At 40.2% G+C, this 22,394-nt stretch overlaps 1 protein-coding gene across 1 annotated transcript; it reads left to right on the top strand.

Annotated features, from left to right (window-relative positions):
• On the top strand, window positions 1-21,614 carry PGK1 (phosphoglycerate kinase 1). Its single transcript, XM_072815878.1, has 11 exons — window positions 1-274; window positions 6,827-6,877; window positions 10,000-10,155; window positions 10,267-10,411; window positions 14,245-14,348; window positions 15,022-15,141; window positions 18,299-18,413; window positions 18,663-18,842; window positions 20,027-20,204; window positions 20,658-20,756; window positions 21,131-21,614. Exons 1-11 carry the CDS (start codon window positions 210-212, stop codon window positions 21,169-21,171), a joined length of 1,254 nt encoding a protein of 417 aa, XP_072671979.1. The 5' UTR covers window positions 1-209; the 3' UTR covers window positions 21,172-21,614.
• Window positions 21,615-22,394: the final 780 nt, after the last annotated feature.

Below are 22,394 nucleotides of genomic sequence, written 5' to 3'. Positions count from 1 at the left end.
GCAGACAGACAGTGCCTCGGAGCAATGGCAGGGTGCTGGCGCCTTTCGGCCGCGTCCAATAGCGCTGCGCGCTGAGGAAGGGGCGGGGCGGGAGGTGGGGCGGGGTGGCCCGGGCCGCTCTCTACATTCCGCACGAGGTTGTAGCGCACGCAGGCGGCTTTCTTCTCCGCTGTTTAAGCTCTCAGCCTCGCAACCCTTCTATTGCCAAGATGTCGCTTTCTAACAAGCTGACTCTGGACAAGCTCGACGTGAAGGGCAAGCGGGTCGTCATGAGGTAATTATACACATCTGCTCTTGCTCCCTCAAGGGCTTGGCCGCAGCCTCTTCGGCCAGAGCCAAGTTGCTTCCTCCCCTGCCCAAAGTTGCTTTTAGTCGTTGGCTCGGCCCCATGGGTTCTAGGCCTGCAGAATGAGGCTTCCCACCATTGTGGCTGAGGCTTTGCCCTAGTTTTATGGTTTCTGATCTCATTTGCCTCAGCGCAGAAAGGGAGCCGTTTTTGTCCTTTGGAAGTGGATCCACCAAAGAAGGGTTCAATTCCGGGACCAGTTTTGCCCTCTTTCCTATTCCTGAATGCACTTACGTCGCCTCCAGCTCCCAGCAGGCGAGGTGGGACCTAATGCTTAGCTAGCAAATCCCTAGGCCCCAAAGAAGGGACCTTGAAAGGTCATTTGGTTTCCCTTCCCCCACCGCCCTAGATCATCCCAGATAAATGAGAAAAGGCACACATTTCAAAGGCCCCTGCACAAAAGGGTAATTTTCCCAGAAGATGTTGACTTAGATGTTCAGGAATAGAACCTCCTAAAACATTGGGGATGGGAGGATGAGGAAGGGTGGGGCACACTGAAGGAGGCCCTGCAGAGCTTATGTAACAGGCCTCTGCATGACACCGTCGGACTACAGGCCACAGGGGTTTTCATCAGAATTGTGACACATGCTGGGTAATGGTAGAGCAGGGTGTGGGTGCTCATTCTTGCTGTTCTCCAACCTCACCTCTCAGATGGCTAGAGAAGCAGGATATTAGAAGTGAGGATGGCTATCCATGGACTTTGGGGTCTTCTACTTTGCACCTGTGGATCCCTGGTCACTTACCCACATGACTTCTCCCTTATATGCCAAAATTAGTAGTATGGTGTATGGAGCTTTTATATTTATCCTTTTTGTAATGTCTGGTATATTTGCAATTCAGGAGCAAAGTGCAGGACAGTAAGGTATGTAACTCATGGAATGACTGTTGATATACCTTGATATAGGATCCAAGGGTGGTGCGTTCCGCGTCATAGGGCTTGCCTTGATAGCCCTTTGCAGCCCTGTCCTTTTTGGGACGTGATTGATTGATGGACAGGCATGTGAATGGTGTGATCCAGCCCCTTTTCCAATTTGGGCTGGTTCAAGTGAGGGCATCTTTTAGATATTAACAGACACATAAAGCAGTAGGTAAGCTCCCTTTACCCAAGGCTTAAACATAGGAGGGCACGCTGAATTTCAGTACTCTGGGTACCATAAAAGTAAATGCAGCTCTACTCTTTTCTCTAATTTCATTATGGCCACTATTAGTTTGCAAGTGGCCTTCTCTGCCTTGTGGAAATAGAAGAACTCAGTAGCCAAGAGAAACACCTGGTTGTCTACATTTTCCCAAATGACCTAGGCATTTGCAATCTAGGACAAAGGATTCAAAGCCATCCTAGTATTAGAAAAGGGCCCTTCCTATTCTTTAGGTGGTCTTAAGAGACAGTATAGATTCTACGAAAAACAGTAGTCCTGGCAGTGGACTTTGGCATGCAGCTAGATTTTATTTATTTCCTCCCATCTTCACTGGGCTCAAGGCTGACTGACCTTTCCAAATACATAACACTAGCCAAAAGACCAGGGGTGGAGCATCATGCTGGTCACCTTCCTACAATTGCCATCTTGGGGTTTATCTTCTCCTGGAAACTGATTTGAGTAATTAACTGGGCTGCCCAGGAGTGGGACTTGAGGTGCTTATCTTTCCTCCCTCTGGACCTGACATGAAACGACTTGCTGTCCAAGGGGTCAAAGTTTCATTTAACACAGATTAACCCTGAACCTTGAAATGATTGGCTAGTCCTGTTTTGCTGATAGAAAATTACCTGTCCAACGTCACTGAACTAGCAAATTGGTGGCTAGCTAGGCCTAGAATTTGGGTCTCTTTGGTTGCTAACCAGATCCTCTAAATATGCAACATTGTAAACAAAGACAGGCTGAAAAAAGACTGCTGAAGGTTGAGATCAATATCTGACCCCCCCCCCAATCTGGATAAATTGTGCTTATTTTGCCTGTGGACAGGAAGTTACTTTGTTCCTTGATTATTAATGTATCTCTTTTGAATACATTTTGCAGGACTTTTTGGAAGAGCCTAGTCAGCTATGCCTTTTCAGCTCAAATTTCTTTTTGTTTCAATGCCTTTACATGGTGGTTGCTGGCAGTGTTTCAGAAATGGGGCCTCCCTAGTAGTGGTTGCTTCACTGGCCTCCTCTCTGTCCTAGGAAAGAAAACTGATGTTAGCCTGTTAGCTGAGTCTGTGGCTCCTGCTTTGAATTGCCAAGGGAAACAGGCTGATTTGCTGAGGGAACTTTAGAAAGCCAGAAACCTCTGACTGGATAATTACCAGGTTCTACCTCCATTTTTTTTTTTTAGGATTCCAGTTGACTTTACAGCCTTTTGAGTAATCTCCCCGCTTGTATTTGCAGTATCATTTCCGGTCTTCCCCTCACAGATTGCCAGTTTTATGGGGACTTGTGAAGCACTTCCCTTTTGCTTGCTCCCTCCACCCCTGTTTTGTTTTAAACCTCACTGTTTTTCTCTAACCTGTTCTAACTTGTTAAACAACAGCTCTGATGTAGTGGAAAATATAGAGAGGAAAAACTGAGCAGAGAAAAAGTCTTAAAGACACTCATAATTCCCCAATTTTCTAGTCGGGCAGCGACACAAGGGTGGGCATGGTACTTTTGAGAGCTTTTATTTATTTTTTATTTATTTTTATTTTTTAAAAATTTTTTTAAATTTATTTATGGTAGTCACACAGAGAGAGAGAGAGAGGCAGAGACACAGGCAGAGGGAGAAGCAGGCTCCATGCACCGGGAGCCCGACGTGGGATTCGATCCAGGGTCTCCCGGATCGCGCCCTGGGCCAAAGGCAGGCGCCAAACCGCTGCGCCACCCAGGGATCCCTTTTGAGAGCTTTTAATGGGACTGGGCCTGGACCCCTGAGACGTCAGGTGACAGACTTGATATTCTTATTTTGACTAACTCTATTTTTTTTACATTTTATTTCAAAATAATTATAGATTCACAGGAAGTTGCAAAGTTAGTACAGAGAAGTCTTTGTTCACCCAATTTCCCCCAAAAGATACATCTTACAAAATTACTGTACAATATTGAAAGTAGGAAGTTGACTTTGGAATAATGTGTATAGTTCTGTGCTATGTTATCATGGGTATAGATCTGTGTAACTCCCACCACAAGTTACAAAACTGTTCTGTTTGATTACTACAAAGACCTTCTTCATTCTACCTCTTCAGAGTCATGACACCCTAACTCACTCCTCCATTCCAGCCCCTGGTAACTACTGATCTGTTTCTTGCCCCTAAAATTTTGTCATTCCAAAAATGTTACATAAGTAGAATCACAGTATATAATCTTTTGGGATTGGCTTTTTTTTCCATTCAGCTTAATACCTTTGGCTTATCCAAGTTGTTGCATGCATCAGTAGTTCATTCTTTATATTGTTGAGTAGTCCTTTATGGTATGGATGTTGCACAGTGTGTTTAGCCATTCACTCATTGAAAGACATCTAGTTTATTTCCAGTTTGGGGCTATTCTAAATAAAGCTGCTGTGAACATTGAATAGTCCTGCACAATTCTTTCTATGGACATATGCTGTCATTTCTCTTAGGTAGACATCGAGAGTAAATCACTGGGTCATATATTGAATTCCTAGACTGGTTTCCAAAGCAGGTACACTACTTTATATTCCTACCAGCAGTATGAGTGATCAGTTTTTCTGCATCTTCAGCAGTATTTGGTGTTGTCATTATTTTTTATTTCAGCCATTCTGATAGGTGTGTAATGATACCTGAGTTCATGCCTGAAGCTAAGCTTATGAGTGTTTCTGGAAAGTGGAAAAGGAAGGGGTGCATATTTTACATAGACTGGAAGAAATGGAATGTGTAGGCAAGAGCAGTTAATGTGTTAGAGTCCTCAGAAAGGGGAAGCTAAAAAGCAAAGCTGTCTTGAGAGTCTAGGAGGTGATGAAGGGGAGTAAACCACAGGCAAAGAGACATCCAGTTCTCATCAGTAAGCTATGTCATAGCAGCTTGGATAGATGACACAGAGTCTTGAATATTTCAGCCCAAAGAATTTCCTTCCTGTACTGGCTTGGGAGTAGGGTGGCTTGTGTTCAGCCTGTTGCCATTAGCCCTTTTGACCATGGGCCTTTCTGGGAAGCTGCGAGAGGGAAAATGACACAGGTAATGGGATACTCTGTCCTCTTCAGAATGTACTTTTAAAGCTGGCAGGAGCCTTGCTCGGGATATTTAGAGAAGATGCTTAGAATCAGAATCAAGTAACCTGAAACTGAATAGAATATATTTCTTCAGAGGTATACTGCTTTTATTTTTGAATATTAAATTAAAATGTTTGAATATAGAATTATTTCCTCAACCCACATTTGGAAAGGCTGTGAGGTTTTCGATGAGGTAGGGGTTGGAGTATAGTCCTAGGGGATATAGGACATTGGTGGTCTTCTTAATAGGCCTAAGGATTTTTTAAGTGTCTGCTAGGCCTCAAGCATGGTAGCAGTCTTCTCGACTAGGTCATATCTTCCCTGTAGTCCCTTAGCATGTGACGCTAGCTGCTTTTGTAATGGTTGATCTGCCTTTTAAAACACAAATTAGATTTTGGAGAAGCATTAACATATATCATAATAGCTGCCATTTGTATGGTACTTACTGTGTAGCAGGTACTCTTCTAAGCCCTTTACAATTCAACACTAACTCATTTAATTCTCACAATAACTGTGAGATAGATGTCATCCCCATTCTGCAGATGAGAAAGAAAGCATTTAAACAGGATCTTGGCAGGCAACATTTAGACCTAACAACTAGCTATCACACATTGTTGTTTTCAGTCAGATTGAAATAGGCTGAGGTTCCAATGAGTTCAGAAGTTCAACCAGAAGTAAGGGAAAGAATTATTGGTTCTTAAAAAATGATGGAGTAATCTGGTAGGTGAAAAAGGAGAGACAGCAATAAAATATTTGCTTGTGCCATCATGATCACTTCTCTTCTAATTGCCTGTTTGTTAGGTAGGCAGGATCACGTGTTCTACTCTTTCCTCTCAGTTTTCATGAAAGAAGCTATCTTATTTTTATTGTCTGTATTTTGCTTGAAGAGTACTGTGTGAACTTGGTCTTGGACGGTGAGTTTTTTCTGATCATGAGGCTCCAGGCTTTCTCTAGAAGGAATGATGCTCTGTTGATTTTTTTTTATTTTCCAGTCATTTTTTTTCTTTTGAGTGATTTCAGCGAGCTTCACTAGGATCCAGAAACAGTATCAAAGGAATCAGAATCAAAATTTGTTCCTTAATTACCCCTTATCCATCCAGCTGCCATTATTAGTTACTATCATGGCTAGGTCCACATAAAAATCCTTTTATATTCCCCAAATGAATGAGACCATATAATGTTTGTCCTTCTCCAATGGAGTTAGTTCACTCAGCATAATACCCTCCAGCTCTATCCATGTCGAAGCAAATGGTGGGTATTTGCCATTTCTAATGGCTGAGTAATATTCCATTGTATACATAAACCACATCTTCTTTATCCATTCATCTTTTGATGGACACCGAGGCTCCTTCCACAGTTTGGCTATTGTGGACATTGCTGCTATAAACATTGGGGTGCAGGTGTCCCGACGTTTCACTGCATCTGTATTTTGGGGTAAATCCCCAGCAGTGCAATTGCTGGTTGTGGTCTCATTCATTTGGAGAATATAAAAAATAATGAAAGGAAATAAAGGGGAAAGGAGAGAAAATGAGTGAAAATATCAGTGAGGATGACAGAACATGAGAGACTCCTAACTCTGGGAAACGAACGAGGGGTAGTGGAAAGGGAGGTGGGTGGGGGGTTGGGGTGACTGGGTGACAGGCACTGAGGGGGAGGCACTTGGTGGGATGAGCACTGGGTGATATGCTGTATGTTGGCAAATGGAACTCCAGTAAAAAAAATCTTTTTAGATGGAACTGGTTTTAGCTTCCCAGGTCTTCAGGGCTAGTTCTTATGATGTTAGGTTTGTTTTTATTTTTAAAATTTTCTCTAAAGTATGAAAAACATACCTAAAAGGACACAAATCATAAGCTCAAGGAATTATCACAAAACAAACACATTTCTGTAATCACCCAGGTCAAGAAATACACGACAACCCCAGAAGGACTCTATGATGTCCTATCCCCAGTCACTAGTCCCCCACCCCATGGCTAACCACTATCTTGACTTCTAATACCACTGATTATTTTTTTTACCACTGATTATTTTTAAGGTGGATTTTGGACTCCCACCTTATTTGACTGGTTCATTAAAAGTACTTCTACTGGGACGCCTGGGTGGCTCAGCGTTTGAGTGTCTGCCTTTGGGTCAGGGTATGGTCCCACGGTCCTGGGATCAAGTCCCACATGGGGCTCCCTGCATGGAGCCTGTTCCTCCCTCTGCCTAAGTCTCTGCCTCTCTCTGTGTCTCTCATGAATAAATAAATTTTTTTAAAAAGTGCTTCTACTAATCTTTGAGAGAATCTGAAACTTTGTTTCTTTTTTAGAGTGGACTTCAACGTTCCTATGAAGAACAACCAGATAACAAACAACCAGAGGTAAGGTCTCTGCTAAACCTTGAGTTTCGTTTAAGATGTCTATGTCTGGGGGTATATAGGATGAATGGTTTTCCTTTCTTACTGCAGAACTGTGGTGACTTAAGCCGTATGTTTTTGGTTTTCCACAAACCCACTATCTGGTCTGCTTTCTTACGAGAATGTAGAAATTTTAAAAAGTCATCTTAAAGTGATTTTTTTTCTCCCCATTTTTTGAAAATCTGAAGAATTTAGGGTCATGCATTTTTAAAGAATATCAAAGCTGAAGGTTACTTTGCTTCCCTTGTAAAATGAAGAACTGTGCAAGAGGATTTTTTAATACTATTAATTTTTAAGCGTACATGTATTTTTACAAGCCCCTATTCAAGATGGCCCAGATAAAATCAGTTTTTAAGAATTTTGATGTAAGGGAAAAGATTTCAGAAGTAATATTTTCTGTTAGTTAAGGCTGTTCTAAATATCTTGGCTTCAAAACCAGAAGCCACAATTTTAAGTGATAGTACTACTTTTGCTTTTGCTTTTTTACAATCTAGTAAAGAAGGTTTAACTTTAAATTTCAGATGAGGGGTTTGAGCTGGAGAGGTATGCTTTCCAATAATCTAGAGCAGTGTTGTCTAATAGAAATATAATATGAGCCACATAGAATTTAAAATTTTCTAGTTGTTAAATTAAAAAGATAAAAAGAACTGAGTGAACTTAATTTTAAGTAGTATATTTTACTTAATCCAGTAAGATCAAAATAATCATTTCAATATGTAATCAATAAAAAATTAATCAAAGGGGCATTTAACTTTTTTGGTATTAAATCTTCTAGGCCCAGAACTTTTTCAGATATTGGCCCCAGGGTAGAGTCTGGCATTTTTACCAAGTACATCCCTGCTGCAACATACTGGAAGGTCTTTGTTTTGTACAAGGCAGTGCCGATCCTTCTTGATTTTCATTATTTTCTGCAGCACACAGCAGAAAAGATTGGAAATATGCCTATCAAGGTGTTTTATGAATTAAAAGCAGAGAAGCAAAAAAATAAATACAAGCAGAGAAGCGGGTCTGAGCACATTTTTCCATTTTCAGAAATCCATGGACATAACAAAAGGAAGCATTAGAAATAATAGAACTTCCTGAAAAGGGATAGGCCTGAAGAATAATTTGGTTTCTTTGGGCAAACTTCAGACTTGATGAAGGTTTCTTCTTTATTTGGTATTAGTGAGTTATTGTATATGTCAAATAGCATAAGATACTTTAGAAAGATAACTTGGTTTTTTATTATTCCATTCTCTGCTGATCTGTCCCCTTATCAGAGACTCCTGACAACCCTATCTAAAATCCCCTTTACCACTATTCCTCAGTCATTCTTCTCTCTCTACCTTTATTTTTTCCATACCCTTATTACCACCTGATACACACAAACACACACACATACTCATATGTGTACACACATATATATGTTTATTGTTTCTCCCTCCATTAGAATTTCACTTCCATGAGAGCAGAGACAGTTTTTTTTAAAGACTCAATCCCAAGTCTCCAGATCAGGCCCTGGGCTGAAGGCGGCACTAAACCTGAGCATGCTGAGCCACCTGGGCTGCCCTAGAACATAGTTTAAAGGTCATATTATCTACATTATAGTTTAACCAAAAAATTATTAAACTTCCTTTAAACATGTCAAATTTTTGTTATGAACTTGATACTAACTTTCCATTTTTGCCGGTCTTTAAAAAATTAAAATTGATAATAAGGAAAATCATTCATCTACTCAACATATATTTATTGACTGCTTCTTATTATGCCAGGTACCTTTCCCAACTCTGAGAATACAACGCTAAATAAAACAGTCTTAAAAAAAATAAAATAAAAAATAAAACAGTCTTGGAATGCCTGGGTGGCTCAGCAGTTGAGCATCTGCCTTCAGCTCAGGGCGTGATCCCAGGATCCGGGATCAAGTCCCACATCGGGCACCCTGCAAGGTGCCTGCTTCTCCCTCTGACTATGTCTCTGCCTTTCTCTTTCTCTGTCTCTCATGAATAAATAAATAAAATAAAAAAGAACCTATGTTCTATATAATGAATTTATTTTTCCTACAAAAAATGTGCCTTAGGATCAATAAGGTACAAAAAAGTTACTACATATTTTTAAGTTTTTCCTAAATTTCCTTTAATGGTCTCAAGATTTGGGAATTTTCAATTTCTTCCTCAGTCTTACAAGAGGATGTTTCAGGGATTCCCCAAGACACCCACATATTTGGTGATTCACTAAAAGGACTCATGGGATTTAGCATATAGTTCTCATCGCTAAAGTTTATTATTATAGCAAAAGGATGCCTGACAAGATCAGCAAGGGAAAAAGACAACACAAAATCTGGAATCCATGCATGGGCTCCAGTGCTCTCACTGCAGTAGTTGTATGCATTGTTTTTGCCCAGAGAAGCCCATAAGAGATTTGGCTCCCAAGATTTTTACTGGGTCATATGAGTACCCTCTGCCTAGCAACCAACAAAATTCCAGACTATTAGAGGAAAGCAGATGTTCAGCGTAAATCACATAGTTTGTACAGTCTAGGAGCAGTGTCAGTTAGAATGGCCTGTGTCAGAGAACTGAGGGACCACTTTGGAAGCCAGGTTCTCAGACACTGGCCAAGGGACAACCTTGCAAGCAAGTCCTTCTAAACATAGCAGCTTCAGTCCTGCTAGGGTAACTCTTTTCTTTATAAGGAGCAAAACAGGGAATCCCTGGGTGGCTCAGCGGTTTAGCACCTGCCTTTAGCCCAGGGCATGATCCTGGAGTCCCGGGATCGAGTCCCACGTTGGGCTCCCTGCGTGGAGCCTGCTTCTCTCTCTCTCTCTCTCTCTCTCTGTCTTTCATGAATAAATAAAATAAAAAGAAGGACTTCCTTCACTTTAAAAAAAAATAAGGAGCAAAACATGATCGGATTGAATAATCCTAGGTAGGTTGGCATCATAATGGACTTCTTCCCCTGAACATGAACCTGAGGACCATCACTGAGTTGCCCACAATAGATTTGAAGGAGTTTAGAGACAAAAGGGTCTTTATGTTTTACAAGGCCATAAGTAAAATTAGTTCCCACTAATTCCTAACCTTGATCTACTTGCTGTCTCTTTTTGGTTGCAGAATCAAGGCTGCCATCCCAAGTATCAAATTCTGCTTGGACAATGGAGCCAAGTCAGTTGTTCTTATGAGCCATCTGGGCCGGCCTGATGGTGTCCCCATGCCAGACAAGTATTCTTTGGGGCCAGTTGCTGTAGAACTTAAGTCTCTGCTGGGCAAGTAAGTGCCAGATTCTGAAGCTGGTGGACTCTGTGACAGGAGATGTTGTGAAGCATGTTGTTACTGGTTCTTTCAGACTGTTCAAGTATCTCCATCTACTGCTTTCCCCAGGGATGTTTTATTCTTAAAGGACTGTGTGGGCCAAGAAGTGGAGAAAGCTTGTGCTGACCCAGCTGCTGGGTCTGTCATCCTGCTGGAGAACCTTCGCTTTCATGTGGAGGAAGAAGGGAAGGGAAAAGATGCTTCTGGGAATAAGGTAGGACCTGTGACTTTTACATTATTAGAGGTGAGGAGGACAGAGTCTGTAAGAGGCTGAAGAATAGAGGTAGTTTGTATTTAGTTTTTCCTTAGACACCTTTATACTGAAAGTATAACAAAATACACACACACACACACACACACACACATATGTGCCTTATCTTGCCTTTGGCATAGTCTTGATGCAGAGGTAGGAATCAAGTATTGCTCTCACATTTGGTGCCCTTTTGTATATATATGCATAGCTTGATGAATTAGGTCAAGGAATAGAATATTGGCTAGGATCCCAGAAGCCCTTCTCATGCTTAAGTGTTTTGTAATATCTTTGAAAAATAAGTGAATACCATTTGGATATGAGTATTCAGTGGACATGCCTTTGCAATTGTTTCTTTGTTACCCACTTGGCCTATGATACATGAGAATTCTTTTCCTGACAGTGTGTGATAATCCTATTGAAGGGTAGGCTATGATTTCCAAGTGCTGAGAGCAGACATTCACAGGCAGTTGTGTGTGTCCATGCTATACCAGGTGTTCCTCCAGCAGAGCCAGTTAGATTGTTTTGTCAAGGCTGAACAGTTGTTCTAAGCAACAAACCCTAGTCTGTTATGGAGGGACAGTAATATTATTTAGAAGGGGAATTAACTTAATGGTTGACCTTGGTACTCTTAAAACTGTAGATGAAATGTGATATAATTGGGATTTTCATAATAAAGAATTATATGAGCAGAAAACATACTTTCCGAAGTCAAGTGGAAAGGGGGACTAGGGACTATATGGGAAAATTGATTGTAGTTGGGTAAATGATGGTCATGATGGTATTGCCTTGGATTTAAGACATTTTTTTATGAAGTGTAAAGCATTTTTTTGAATTCTCTTTAGGATAAGGAAGTGCAGGTATTGTCATCATTTCGTAAAGAAATGTAAGTCTCAGAAAGGCAGTCATTTTACTGAAATTAGAGGCAGTGGTGCTGTTGCTTGGCTTTATATATAGCTCAGTCCATTAGATCAAATTTTATCTATAATGGGCCAGACAATAAATATTTTAGGCTTTGTAGGCCATACAGTCCAAACTGTAGATGGTCTCTGTTGGAACGCCTAAACTTTTGCTATTGTCCTGCAAAAGTGAACATAGGAAAAAACCACTCAAAACAAATAAAAAAGAGCAACCATAGATAATCTACAAAATAGATTACTGTGACCTGACAACCAGAATTCAAATATTAAATGACAAAACTGGCTCTTTGAGGATGATTTAGAATTTGCCTATTGGTAGCCTATTGGTAGAGTGAAGCTGAAGTTATCCTTTAGAACTTTCCACTCTTAAGGTTTTAGTGTCTTGGGGGAAGAAGATTCTCTAAGGCTAGTATCTCAGTCTCCTGTTGTACTTCTGGTGTTTCCTTTTTTTTTTTTTTTGAGAAAGTATATTTTATTTTGATTTTGATGAATACAGACAAATGAGGCCTCCCAAAACGTGTTTCTGTTATATTACCACTAGCAGTATAAGAGGGCCTTTTCCCCATATCTCATATTGCCAGTGTTTAATATTTTTCATGTATAGCACTCCCCCAAATGGTATGTCACTGTGGTTTTAATTTGCATTTCTTTCATCTAGTATTTACACACCTGCTAATATAGACAGAAATATCTGTGTGTGTGTGTGTGTGTGTGCATGTGCATGTGTGTGTGTGAAGGAGTGGGAGGAAAGAACGGAAGGGAGCATGTGAGGTTCAGAGGCTAGGTCTGGAAGTAGTACCTCACGTTTATTTGTTCATCTACATTTCTTTTTTTTATTTTTTTTAAATTTTTAAAATAAATTTATTTTTTATTGCTGTTCAATTTGCCAACATACAGAATAACACCCAGTGCTCATCCCATCAAGTGCCTCTCTTCAGTGCCTGTCACCCAGTCACCCCCACCCCCGCCCACCTCCCCTAGTTCATTTCCCAGAGTTAGGAGTCTCTCATGTTCTGTCTCCCTCCCTGATATTTCCCACTCATTTTTTTCTACTTCTGGTGTTTCTTAAGGTCATTGGAGTACCTGCTTTCAAGCAGTTTCTTTTCTTAGCACCTCAGGGCCTAGTTTTGCCTTATCTTGCCTTTGGCATAGTCTTGGTACAGTAGAAGGAGTCAAGTAATGATCTCAAATTTGGTGCCCTTTTAGAGTGAAACTCGCACAGATTCTAGGACTTAGAAATGGTAGCAAACTGAGGCAAAACTTATTCAGGAAATGATGAACTAACAGTGCTAGTTTATGACTTTTTTAGTTAATTAACTTTACATTTAGTGTCCAGTGACTTTTGATGCATGAAATTTCAAGAGCCAGTAATAAGTTCAAAAATTAAAAAAAAAAAAAAGGACATAATGTTTTTCCTTTTCCCAGTGTGCTCACGTTAGTTTTTGAGGAACATTTTCTTCTAGTTATTGACAGATCTGAATGAAAAAACGCTATGAAATGAAAAATGGGTTCAGATTATTACTTTCTATAGTGCCTTTTTCATAAAGAGCTTCAATTTGCTCCCTTTTTCCTTAGAAAATTCTTAGGGGTTATCATGCCTTTTTAATAGATGGGGAAGATTTCGGGGACAGAGATCACTTGCCAAACGTTACACAGCAAATTAGTGTTAGAGTTGGGCCTAGAATCCAGGTGTCCTGCCATTTGGACAGTATTTTCATTACTACACAGATTATCTTCCAGTCACTAGTGGCAGATGATACTCCATTCCAGAAAGACTTTGTGGGTTCTATAGTTGTTTTACTTTTAGTATTAGTTCCCCTGCATTCTTTGGGTCATTAGAGGAAAGCCCCTGTTCTTTGTGGCAGTCTCCTTCACCTTGAAACAGGAGGATGTGAGTGGGTGTTGACTAAAATGAACGAACACCTGTCCTGAACTGTGTATTCTTCTGTGCCATGTCCCCTTGTGCATCTCTGCTTGGTTTATTTCTGGAGATTCTTTGTTCATCCTGCCATCCTACTTTATGTTTTGTTGGGGGGGATCCTGAATAATAAGCTGATAACTTATGTCAAAGCCATAATGTTTTACTTCTACTTTTTGTTTCTTTTTTGTAGAAGGGTATTTCTTGTTTTCTTAGAGGCCTAACTTCTAGGGAAGGTTATATAGAATACTCTCTTTTAATATATGTAAAATGCTTCTGAGGTCCTTTTCTGTGTCATGTTTCCTGCCTTCTCTGTTCCAGCTTCATGAAGAAGGTGTGTGAGGGCCTCTTTTCCTTTCCCATAGAAAGGCCTTGGTAGCTAGAAGCTTGAATCAGGTATAATTCCAACTTTTGCAAGGAGAATATGTTAAAATGAGGATATGAGTCAAGATAAGGAAAGGAAAAGATAATCAGAATCTTATTTTAGGAGTTTGGGAGAGGCCAGTGGGTGGGATATGATTAGCCTCGTGTGATTAGCAGTTAAGCCATGGTTTAGGAATCTTAAATTTGCAATTTGAGGCAAGATGAAGGAGAGCAGAATGCAGAAGTGACCAAAAGACCTGGAATATTGGAAGATTTTTTTTTCTGAGAGACACAGAGAGAGAGGCAGAGACATAAGCAGAGGCAGGGAACCTGATGCCGGACTCTATGCCAGGACCCCCAGGGTCATGCTCTGAGCTGAAGGCAGACGCTCAACCACTGAGGCACCCACACGCCTCAAGACCTGGAATATTTGGAAGAAGAAATAGATCCTGTTGTTAGCTGTGAAAATTGCTGTCCTGCCAACTCCGGGTCTTTAGAGATATTCAAGAGGACTCTTGGTATGAAATGTTTTTACAATTGTCTTTGGAGCCATCAACATTTTCTGTGTTTTTTTTTCCCCATTTTTTTTCCTGCAGGTTAAAGCTGAGTCAGCCAAAATAGAAGCCTTCCGAGCTTCACTTTCCAAGCTAGGAGATGTCTATGTCAATGATGCTTTTGGCACTGCTCACCGAGCCCACAGGTACCAAGAGTCTTTTGATGTTGAGCTAGGAGCAGTATTCCTCTATTTACTCAAGCAGCCCAAGTTCTGGGTTGTTTTTGGAGAATTCTGTATTATATAGAATGATGAATTATATGAAACATCATCCTTTCAGCTTCTCTCTCTAATTGGAGCTGCCAGTTAGACTGTGATTCTTTTTGAGTATGCTTGGTCCTTATTTTTTTGAGGAAATAAAAGTAAAATGTGTTGAGAATTGTGGAGCTTTTTGTCAAGCTTCAGGAAGAGATTGCTCTTAGGATACGTCAGGTAGAGTCCTCCCTTTGTTAACATTGTAGGATCAGAATCTTGTCATTAGGAAGCAAGTTGAGGAATCTTCTCCTGTTGTCATCAATTGGCTGATTGTTTAATATAGACTTGAAGACTATTAATTGGGTATCTTAAATTCTACTTAAGATTGTTGCTTTTTACTTGTTCCCCTTGTCCCTACTCTTTTATTTTATTTATTTAATTATTTTTGTCCCTACTCTTTTAGTCAAAAACCTCATCTTATACCTGTTTTTGTTGCAGTTTACGGATGAAAACTGTGGTCTCCTGGAATCTCAGAAGTAAAAGTATTTCAGTGATGAGATGGCTTCTAGAATTGGGAGAATTGGTAAGGATTTACCAAAATTTAAATGTCTCTGGTCTTTTCTAGCTCCATGGTGGGAGTCAGTCTGCCACAGAAGGCCGGAGGTTTCTTGATGAAGAAGGAGCTGAACTACTTTGCCAAGGCCTTGGAATGCCCAGAGCGACCCTTCCTGGCCATCCTGGGCGGGTATGAAGGACTCTTAAGATCATGCTTTAGTGTATTTGCATGGTAGTAGCCTATGACTTGGGTGGTTTATTATAGTCAGAAAGCATAATCAAACTGAGTAAGTGAGATTTTATTTCTTTTAAGATTTTATTTATTTATTCTTGAGAGACACAGATAGGCAGAGACATAGGTAAAGGGAGAAGCAGGTTCCCTACAGGGAACCTGATGTGGGACTTAATCCCAGGTCTTGAGCCAAAGGCAGATGCTCAACAATTGAGCCACCCAGGTGCCCAATGAGGAGAATTTAATAAAGGGACTATCTATAAATGTGTGGGTAGGGTTCAGGGATACAAGAGTCCCTTGATGCAGTCCATGCAGGTCAGCCTCCTGGGACAAAACAGGGACAAGAAGGATAGTAAGTGGTTTTGGAAGGAATAATGGGAAAGATTCACCATAGGTGCTTACCTAAATTTTTGAAGCACTTGAGCCTTTCACATACATAAAGTCTGGCAAGAGTAACTATGAACATTTCCTCACATGTATTTAATATATCATTTAGAGCTTATTTCTCCAGATTATATATCTTTTTATATTTTTTCCTGTGGGAAAGTGTATCATGTGGATAATGGTACTCTAATGGCTTAGAGTAGAAATTTTGAGAATTGCGGGTTAAGAACCTAGGAAGATAAATTTTAGAGTGGGGACAGGGACCTTAGTACTGCTTGGATAAGAGAACTTCTTGTCACTTGGCCTGGCTATCTAGGTAGCACCCTCTTTATGGCTGAATGCCACTGACCCTTCTATAATTATGTTTTTTTTTTCCCATGGGATTGAACACACTCAGCATTTTCCTATGATAGCTGACTGGAGTTGGGTGTCAATTTCAGGTAGCATAGTTATTCTTCAGACTTCATGAGTCCAGTTTCAGGGTTCTAAAAATAATTCAGGCGGGTACAGGTTGTTATCTGTATTCTAGAAGCATTACTCCTCTTGTGTACTGTGTAATAAGGTCACACTCATCTTCTATGGAGATGAGGATTTGAGCTGATTTTTGTTTTCCATTTTTCTTGTAGATCTGGAGTATGGAAGTGAGTACCACTTAGTGATTATGATTAGGTTTTAGGCTCAGCCTGAAATAGCTGTTTTGGAGAAGTTGATGTAGAGGTTATTTTTTATTTTATTTTATTTTATTTTTGCCAACTCTTTCTTCCAGTGTAGTCTTCTTAGACCTTTAACAGTTTTGGGGGAAATTTTACATTTTATTAAGTCATTACTGTGGAAACACTGAAGCATGTATAGAAGTTGAGAGAACAGTATAAGCCCCCAGATACCTAAACCCTGTTTGAATAATTACTGACATTTTTGTCAGGAGTACTTTATTTATTCATGAGACACACACACACACACACACACACACAGAGAGAGAGAGAGAGAGAGAGAGAGAGAGAGAGAGAGAGGCAGAGACATAGGCAGAGGTAGAAGCAGGCTCCATGCAGGAAGCCAGGTGTGGGACTTGATCCTGGGACTCCAGGATCACGCCCTGGGCCAAAGGCAGGCGCTAAACCGCTGAGCCACCCAGGGATCCCTATCAGGAGTATTTGTAAGCAAGTCTTAGACATATAATTTCACTTAGTAGTTCTGTATGTATCTCATAACTGATAAAGAGATTCTTTTTAAATAACCATCATGTTATATCTAACACAATTTAACACTTTTGTTAGTGTCATCTAACATTTAGCCTGTACTCAGAAGTTCTTTGTCATCTCAGAAATGTCTTTTCATAGTTGGCTTGGTTGAATAAGGATCCAGATGAAGTTCATGCATTGTATTTGGTTGTTAGGCATTTTCTATTCTGTAATAGTCCCCCTTTTCTTATTTTCATTCCATTGATTTGTTGAAGAAGCAGGGCATGTGAGCTGTAGAATGTCTATCCCACATTTTTTTAAAGATTTATTTATTAGAGCATGAGTATGTTCACAGGCAAGAGGGTCAGAAAGAGAGGGAGAGAGATCTGAAGCAGACTGTGCTGAGTGTGGAGCCCAACACTGGACTTGATCTCATGACCCTGAGATCGTGACCTGAGCCAAAACCAAGACTACTTAACTGACTGCCACCCAGGCACCCTGAGTTGTGGGACAGTTTTGAGTGGGCTCAGGGATCCCATGATTAGCAGTCTTGCTCAGGTATAATTATCTGTCTTGACTGTGGTTTCTGTGTGGAGAGTAGGGGCAAAATAGATGTATTTGGGTCTCATGGTTTCTTTAGACAATAGTAGGTCTTCTAAGTCCTTTTTGTCTAGGATTGCACCTCTAAGAGATTTTCTTAGAAACAGATGGGCCTTTTGGTTGAAGAAACATGGGGCAAAGTTAGCCAGTATGTTTTTTTCTTCCAAGTTTTTATTTAAAATTATTTTCTTCTAAGTTTTTATTTAAATTCCAGTTAGCTAACATACAGTGTAATATTAGTTTCAGGTGTAGGATTTAATGATTCATCACTTACATGCAACACCCAGTTCTCATCATGTGTGCCCTCCTTCATACCCATCACTCAATCCATCCCCTTACCCACTTCCCTTCTAGCAACCCTCATTTGTTCTCTGTAGTTAAGAGTCTGTTTTATGGTTTGTCTCTCTTTTTTCCCCTATGTTCATTTGTTTTTCTTAAATTCCACATATACGTGAAATCATATTGTATTTATCTTTATCTGATTTATTTCATTTAGCATAGTACTTTCTAGCTCCATCCATATGATTGCAAATGGCAAGATTTCATACTTTTTATGGCTAAGTAATATTCCATTGTGTGTGTACACACATATACATACTCCACAACTTTATCCATTCATCAGTCAGTGGACATTGGGCTCTTTCCATAATTTGGCTATTGTTGATAATGTGGCTATAAATATTGGGGTGCATGTATCCCTTTGAATCAGTATTTTTGTGTACTTTGGGTAAATACCTAGTAGTACAATTGCTGGATCATAGGGTAGTTCTATTTTTAACTTTTTGAGGAACTTCCATACTATTTTCCTGTGTAGTTAGCCAATACTTTTGTAACTTGTGGGACATTTCTCTGTTCCTATGCCTTGATATAAAAACTCAGGCACTATGTAATATCACTTCCTTAGTCCATCATTTGTTCTTTTGGTGATGATTATTGATTGCTTTCCCTCCTAGAGCTAAAGTTGCAGACAAGATCCAGCTGATCAGTAATATGCTGGACAAAGTCAATGAGATGATTATTGGTGGTGGAATGGCTTTTACCTTCCTGAAGGTGCTCAACAACATGGAGGTAGGAAACCGATGCCAAGTGGATGTGAAATGGCTCTCCATGAGAAATATCAGGTTATGTAAATTTAAAAAGAAAGTCAGCTTCTGATGTGAGCCCTCAAAACTCCTATTCTTACTTATTTTGGAAAGTTGGTATCTTTTGTCTTGGAATTTTTTCTTTATACTGTGTTGTATCTTATTCCTGTCTCCTTTGTGAGGTAATCATGTTCTTAGTATAGAGGCTGATCTTTATCTTGGCTCCCTTGTATAGATTGGCACTTCTCTGTTTGATGAAGAGGGAGCCAAGATCGTCAAAGACCTGATGTCCAAAGCTGAGAAGAATGGTGTGAAAATTACCTTGCCAGTTGACTTTGTCACTGCTGAAAAGTTTGATGAGCATGCCAAGACTGGCCAAGCCACTGTGGCCTCTGGCATACCTGCTGGCTGGATGGTGAGTCACTTTGGGTGGGTTGGTAGTACAAGTGAACAAAAACATTTTTATTTCATTCATTCTTTCATTCTACCAACCAGCAAGGATTTTAAAAGAATCTCTACGGGAGATCTCGGTCAGAGAGGGCTCCAGATGTAGCATTGAGGCCTTCTTCAAGAGGGAATCTGAGGGGGAAAAGCATGATTGCCTCTGTCTTCATCAGTAATGTGGGGGCAAAACCATTTTTTGTTTCTTTTATTTAATGTTTGTTAAATACTTAACTATGTGCTGGGGTTGGTGCTATGTACTTTCATGATTTGGGCTGTTCTGGATTATGTTGTTACCTAGAAAGCTGTATAAGAACTCTAATGAAAACCTTAAGATAGCAGAAATATGCTGATTATAAACAGGGAAAAAATGTATGTGTATAATAAAGACTAAATATTTGGCTGCAATGTCATGTACATATTGTCGTTTTAATAGCTGTATAAAACTGTCATGTTGATATACTAGTTTGCTTATTTTCCTCTTATTAAGCATGTGGGCATTATTTTGTTCAGTGTTTCTCAAAGTGTGGTTCCAAGAAGAGCATCAGCAGCATTTTGGAACTTAAAAAACATAGGTTTCTGGGCCCTATCCCAGTCTTACTGAATTGGAAACTGGGTGTTGGACCCAGCAATTTTTTGCTATAACAAGCCCTTCTGGTGATTCTGACACATGCCAAAGTTTGAGAACCACTGAGTCTAGATAATTGTTTCTCAACCTTGGCACTGTTGATGTCTCAGATAGTTGTGGGGAGCCGTCCTCCACATTGCAGGATGTTGAGCAGCATCCCTGACTCTGTCTCCTATATGTCAGTAGAACTTGACCTCCCTCCTCAAATTGTGACAACCACCATATCCCCAGACATTGCTACGGGACCCCTGGGGAGGGGTAGAATTAACCCTAGGTTAAAACTACTGACTTAGTTCTTCACAGTCATAAATAGTGTGGTTAAAAATGTTTTAATCTGAGGTTTTCCCTTTCATTTTATCGTTCATAACGGACATGAGCAGGTTTATAATTTTAAGGACTGAGGGGTATTTTTTGGTTCTACAAGAAACTCTAGTGTTCAACCTTGAGTTCAGGTCTTGGTGGACGTGGTGATTACTCCTCTAAGAAGCTTTTCTTGGTAGCTCATCTTCTTTTTTAACTCTGCCCCTTAGGGCTTGGACTGTGGTCCTGAGAGCAGCAAGAAATATGCTGAGGCAGTTGCTCGGGCTAAGCAGATCGTGTGGAATGGACCTGTGGGTGTATTTGAATGGGAAGCTTTTGCCCAAGGAACCAAAGCCCTCATGGATGAGGTGGTGAAAGCCACTGCTAGGGGCTGCATCACCATCATAGGTAAAGGGTCCTTTACAAAGTTAATGCCAGTGTAATCTGGCAGAATTCTGATCAGAGGAAAGTTGAAGGGAGATAATCAACTTTTATTGGGTTTCTTGGTGCCAGATGAATCTTAAGAGCTGAACGGATGTACAATTCATGGAGGGCCTTCTTAATGAGATGGAGTTGGGGATTCATCATCTACCTTTTGGGCTTAAGAGCATACTGCCTTGGGATGCTTGGGTGGTTCAATGGTTGAGCCTCAGGGCATGGTTCTGGAATCCCAGGATCAAGTCCTACATCGGGGTCCCCTTGAGAAGCCTGCTTCTCCTTCTGCCTATGTCTCTGCCTCTCTGTCTCTCATGAATAAATAAATACAATCTTTAAAAAAGAGAGCATACTGTCTTATAGTTTGGTGCCAGTCCTTTTTAATTTTTTCTTTTCTCTCCTTTTAACTTTGCTTTCATTCAACAGGTGGTGGAGACACTGCCACTTGCTGTGCCAAATGGAACACAGAGGATAAAGTCAGCCATGTGAGCACTGGGGGTGGTGCGAGTTTAGAACTCTTGGAAGGTGAGATTCTTCCTGTTATTTGACTTGTTGGGGGAAAGGTTGGGGTGATGCAGTGACAGGTGGGTAGAATGGAGTGGAGATCGTACGTTGTATTATCATTAGTGTTCATTATTATCTGGGCAGTACAAATGGAGGAACTTCAGATAATTTTCTTGGCATCAATTTTGTGTGGGGAGGGGCATAGAGGAAGACTTATTCCAGAGAGGTTATACTCAAGTAGACCTGGGACCCAAGATGTAAAAGTCACCCAAGTCTTGGTCATATATTCTAAGGAAGAGCAGACATATTATAGGGATGTATTATTGGGAAGATAGGCGTATCTGGCTCAGTGGGTCTTACAGTAATGCTGTCTATGTGTGCTCTCTCAAAAACAGGTAAAGTCCTTCCTGGGGTGGATGCTCTCAGCAGTGTTTAGTACTTTCCTGCCTTTTGGTTCCTGTGCACAGTCCCTAAGTCAACCTAGCACTTGCTGCATCTCTCCTTGGCATTAGCTAAAATCTTCCCTCACGTCAAGATTCAGCTAGTGGCCAAGAGATGCAGTACCAGGAACCCTTAAACAGGCGCACAGCATCTCAGTTCCTCTTTACTGCACCCTGGATTTGCCTACATTCTTCAGGATCCCATTTGAATTTCTTAGTGACTAAACCATTGTGCATTCTAGAGTGCATATATTTATATTTTGCCTGTTAGAAGAAAATGAGCTGTGTTGGCTTTTCTTTTTGAAGTAGCTTATTCTGATTATAGCTGTGTCATTGTTTCACTACTCAGTATGGAAATAAGATGAAATTCCAATTGTAGGTAGGTAGGAAGACAAAGTTGGTGATCTATTAAATCAATAAAAGTATCCACTGAAACGGATTTTTTTTTCCTGTTATACTTTGTCAGGGTGAGAACAGAATCTCGAGAAATCTGTCAAATCAGCTACTTTCTGAATGCAAAAAATGGGACAGCATTGGTGGGGGTGGTAGGGGAGATTAGATAAACGTCTACTCTTTTACTGAGGTCCTACTTTATGGCACATAATGTGACATGTGCTTTATTTTAGGTTTTATTTTTATCTGTTACACATGACCATAGTTTAAAAAGTTCAGGCTTACAACAACAAAATATAGGCTTCAGCCCATTCCTCCCATTTGTGATTCCCATTCCCCAGAGATGACTGCTTTTTACCTCTTAGCATTTTTGGGTTTTTACCTCCATGTTCCTAAGTAACATACTTTTAATTTCTTGATTTTTCTAAAAAGCTATTTATTACTTTAACACATGGGAAGATTTAGCTCTCTTATAGCCTCTGTTCCACATATACTTGCCCTTCTTCATTTGCCCAGTATAGTCTTATTACAATCTTAGATTAGATCAATAGAGTATATTGTGATTAAAAGTATTCACAGCTGAGCTATGTTGTATGATATGATCGTGTTATGTACCTTTTTATTTTCTTTGGTGTTAGTAAGTTTTGAAGTTTTCTTTTTTTTCTATGTACTTCTTCATTCCCAGTATGTTCAAATTTATAAGTCTGTTCATTTTTATTAGAGATAATCCCTCCTGGAGTCCTTTGTGCTTCCACTGCAATTTGCCCTGGCTGCCTTCTAAGTTTGCTGTATAGCTGTTGCTCTGGGATTTCCTTTCTGAAGAAAT

This window comes from Canis lupus, chromosome X, assembly GCF_048164855.1.
Source record: "Canis lupus baileyi chromosome X, mCanLup2.hap1, whole genome shotgun sequence".
NCBI classification, from domain to species: domain Eukaryota; kingdom Metazoa; phylum Chordata; class Mammalia; order Carnivora; family Canidae; genus Canis; species Canis lupus.
Note: the sequence above shows the minus strand (reverse complement) of the source record. Positions and strands in the feature narration are given on the sequence as shown.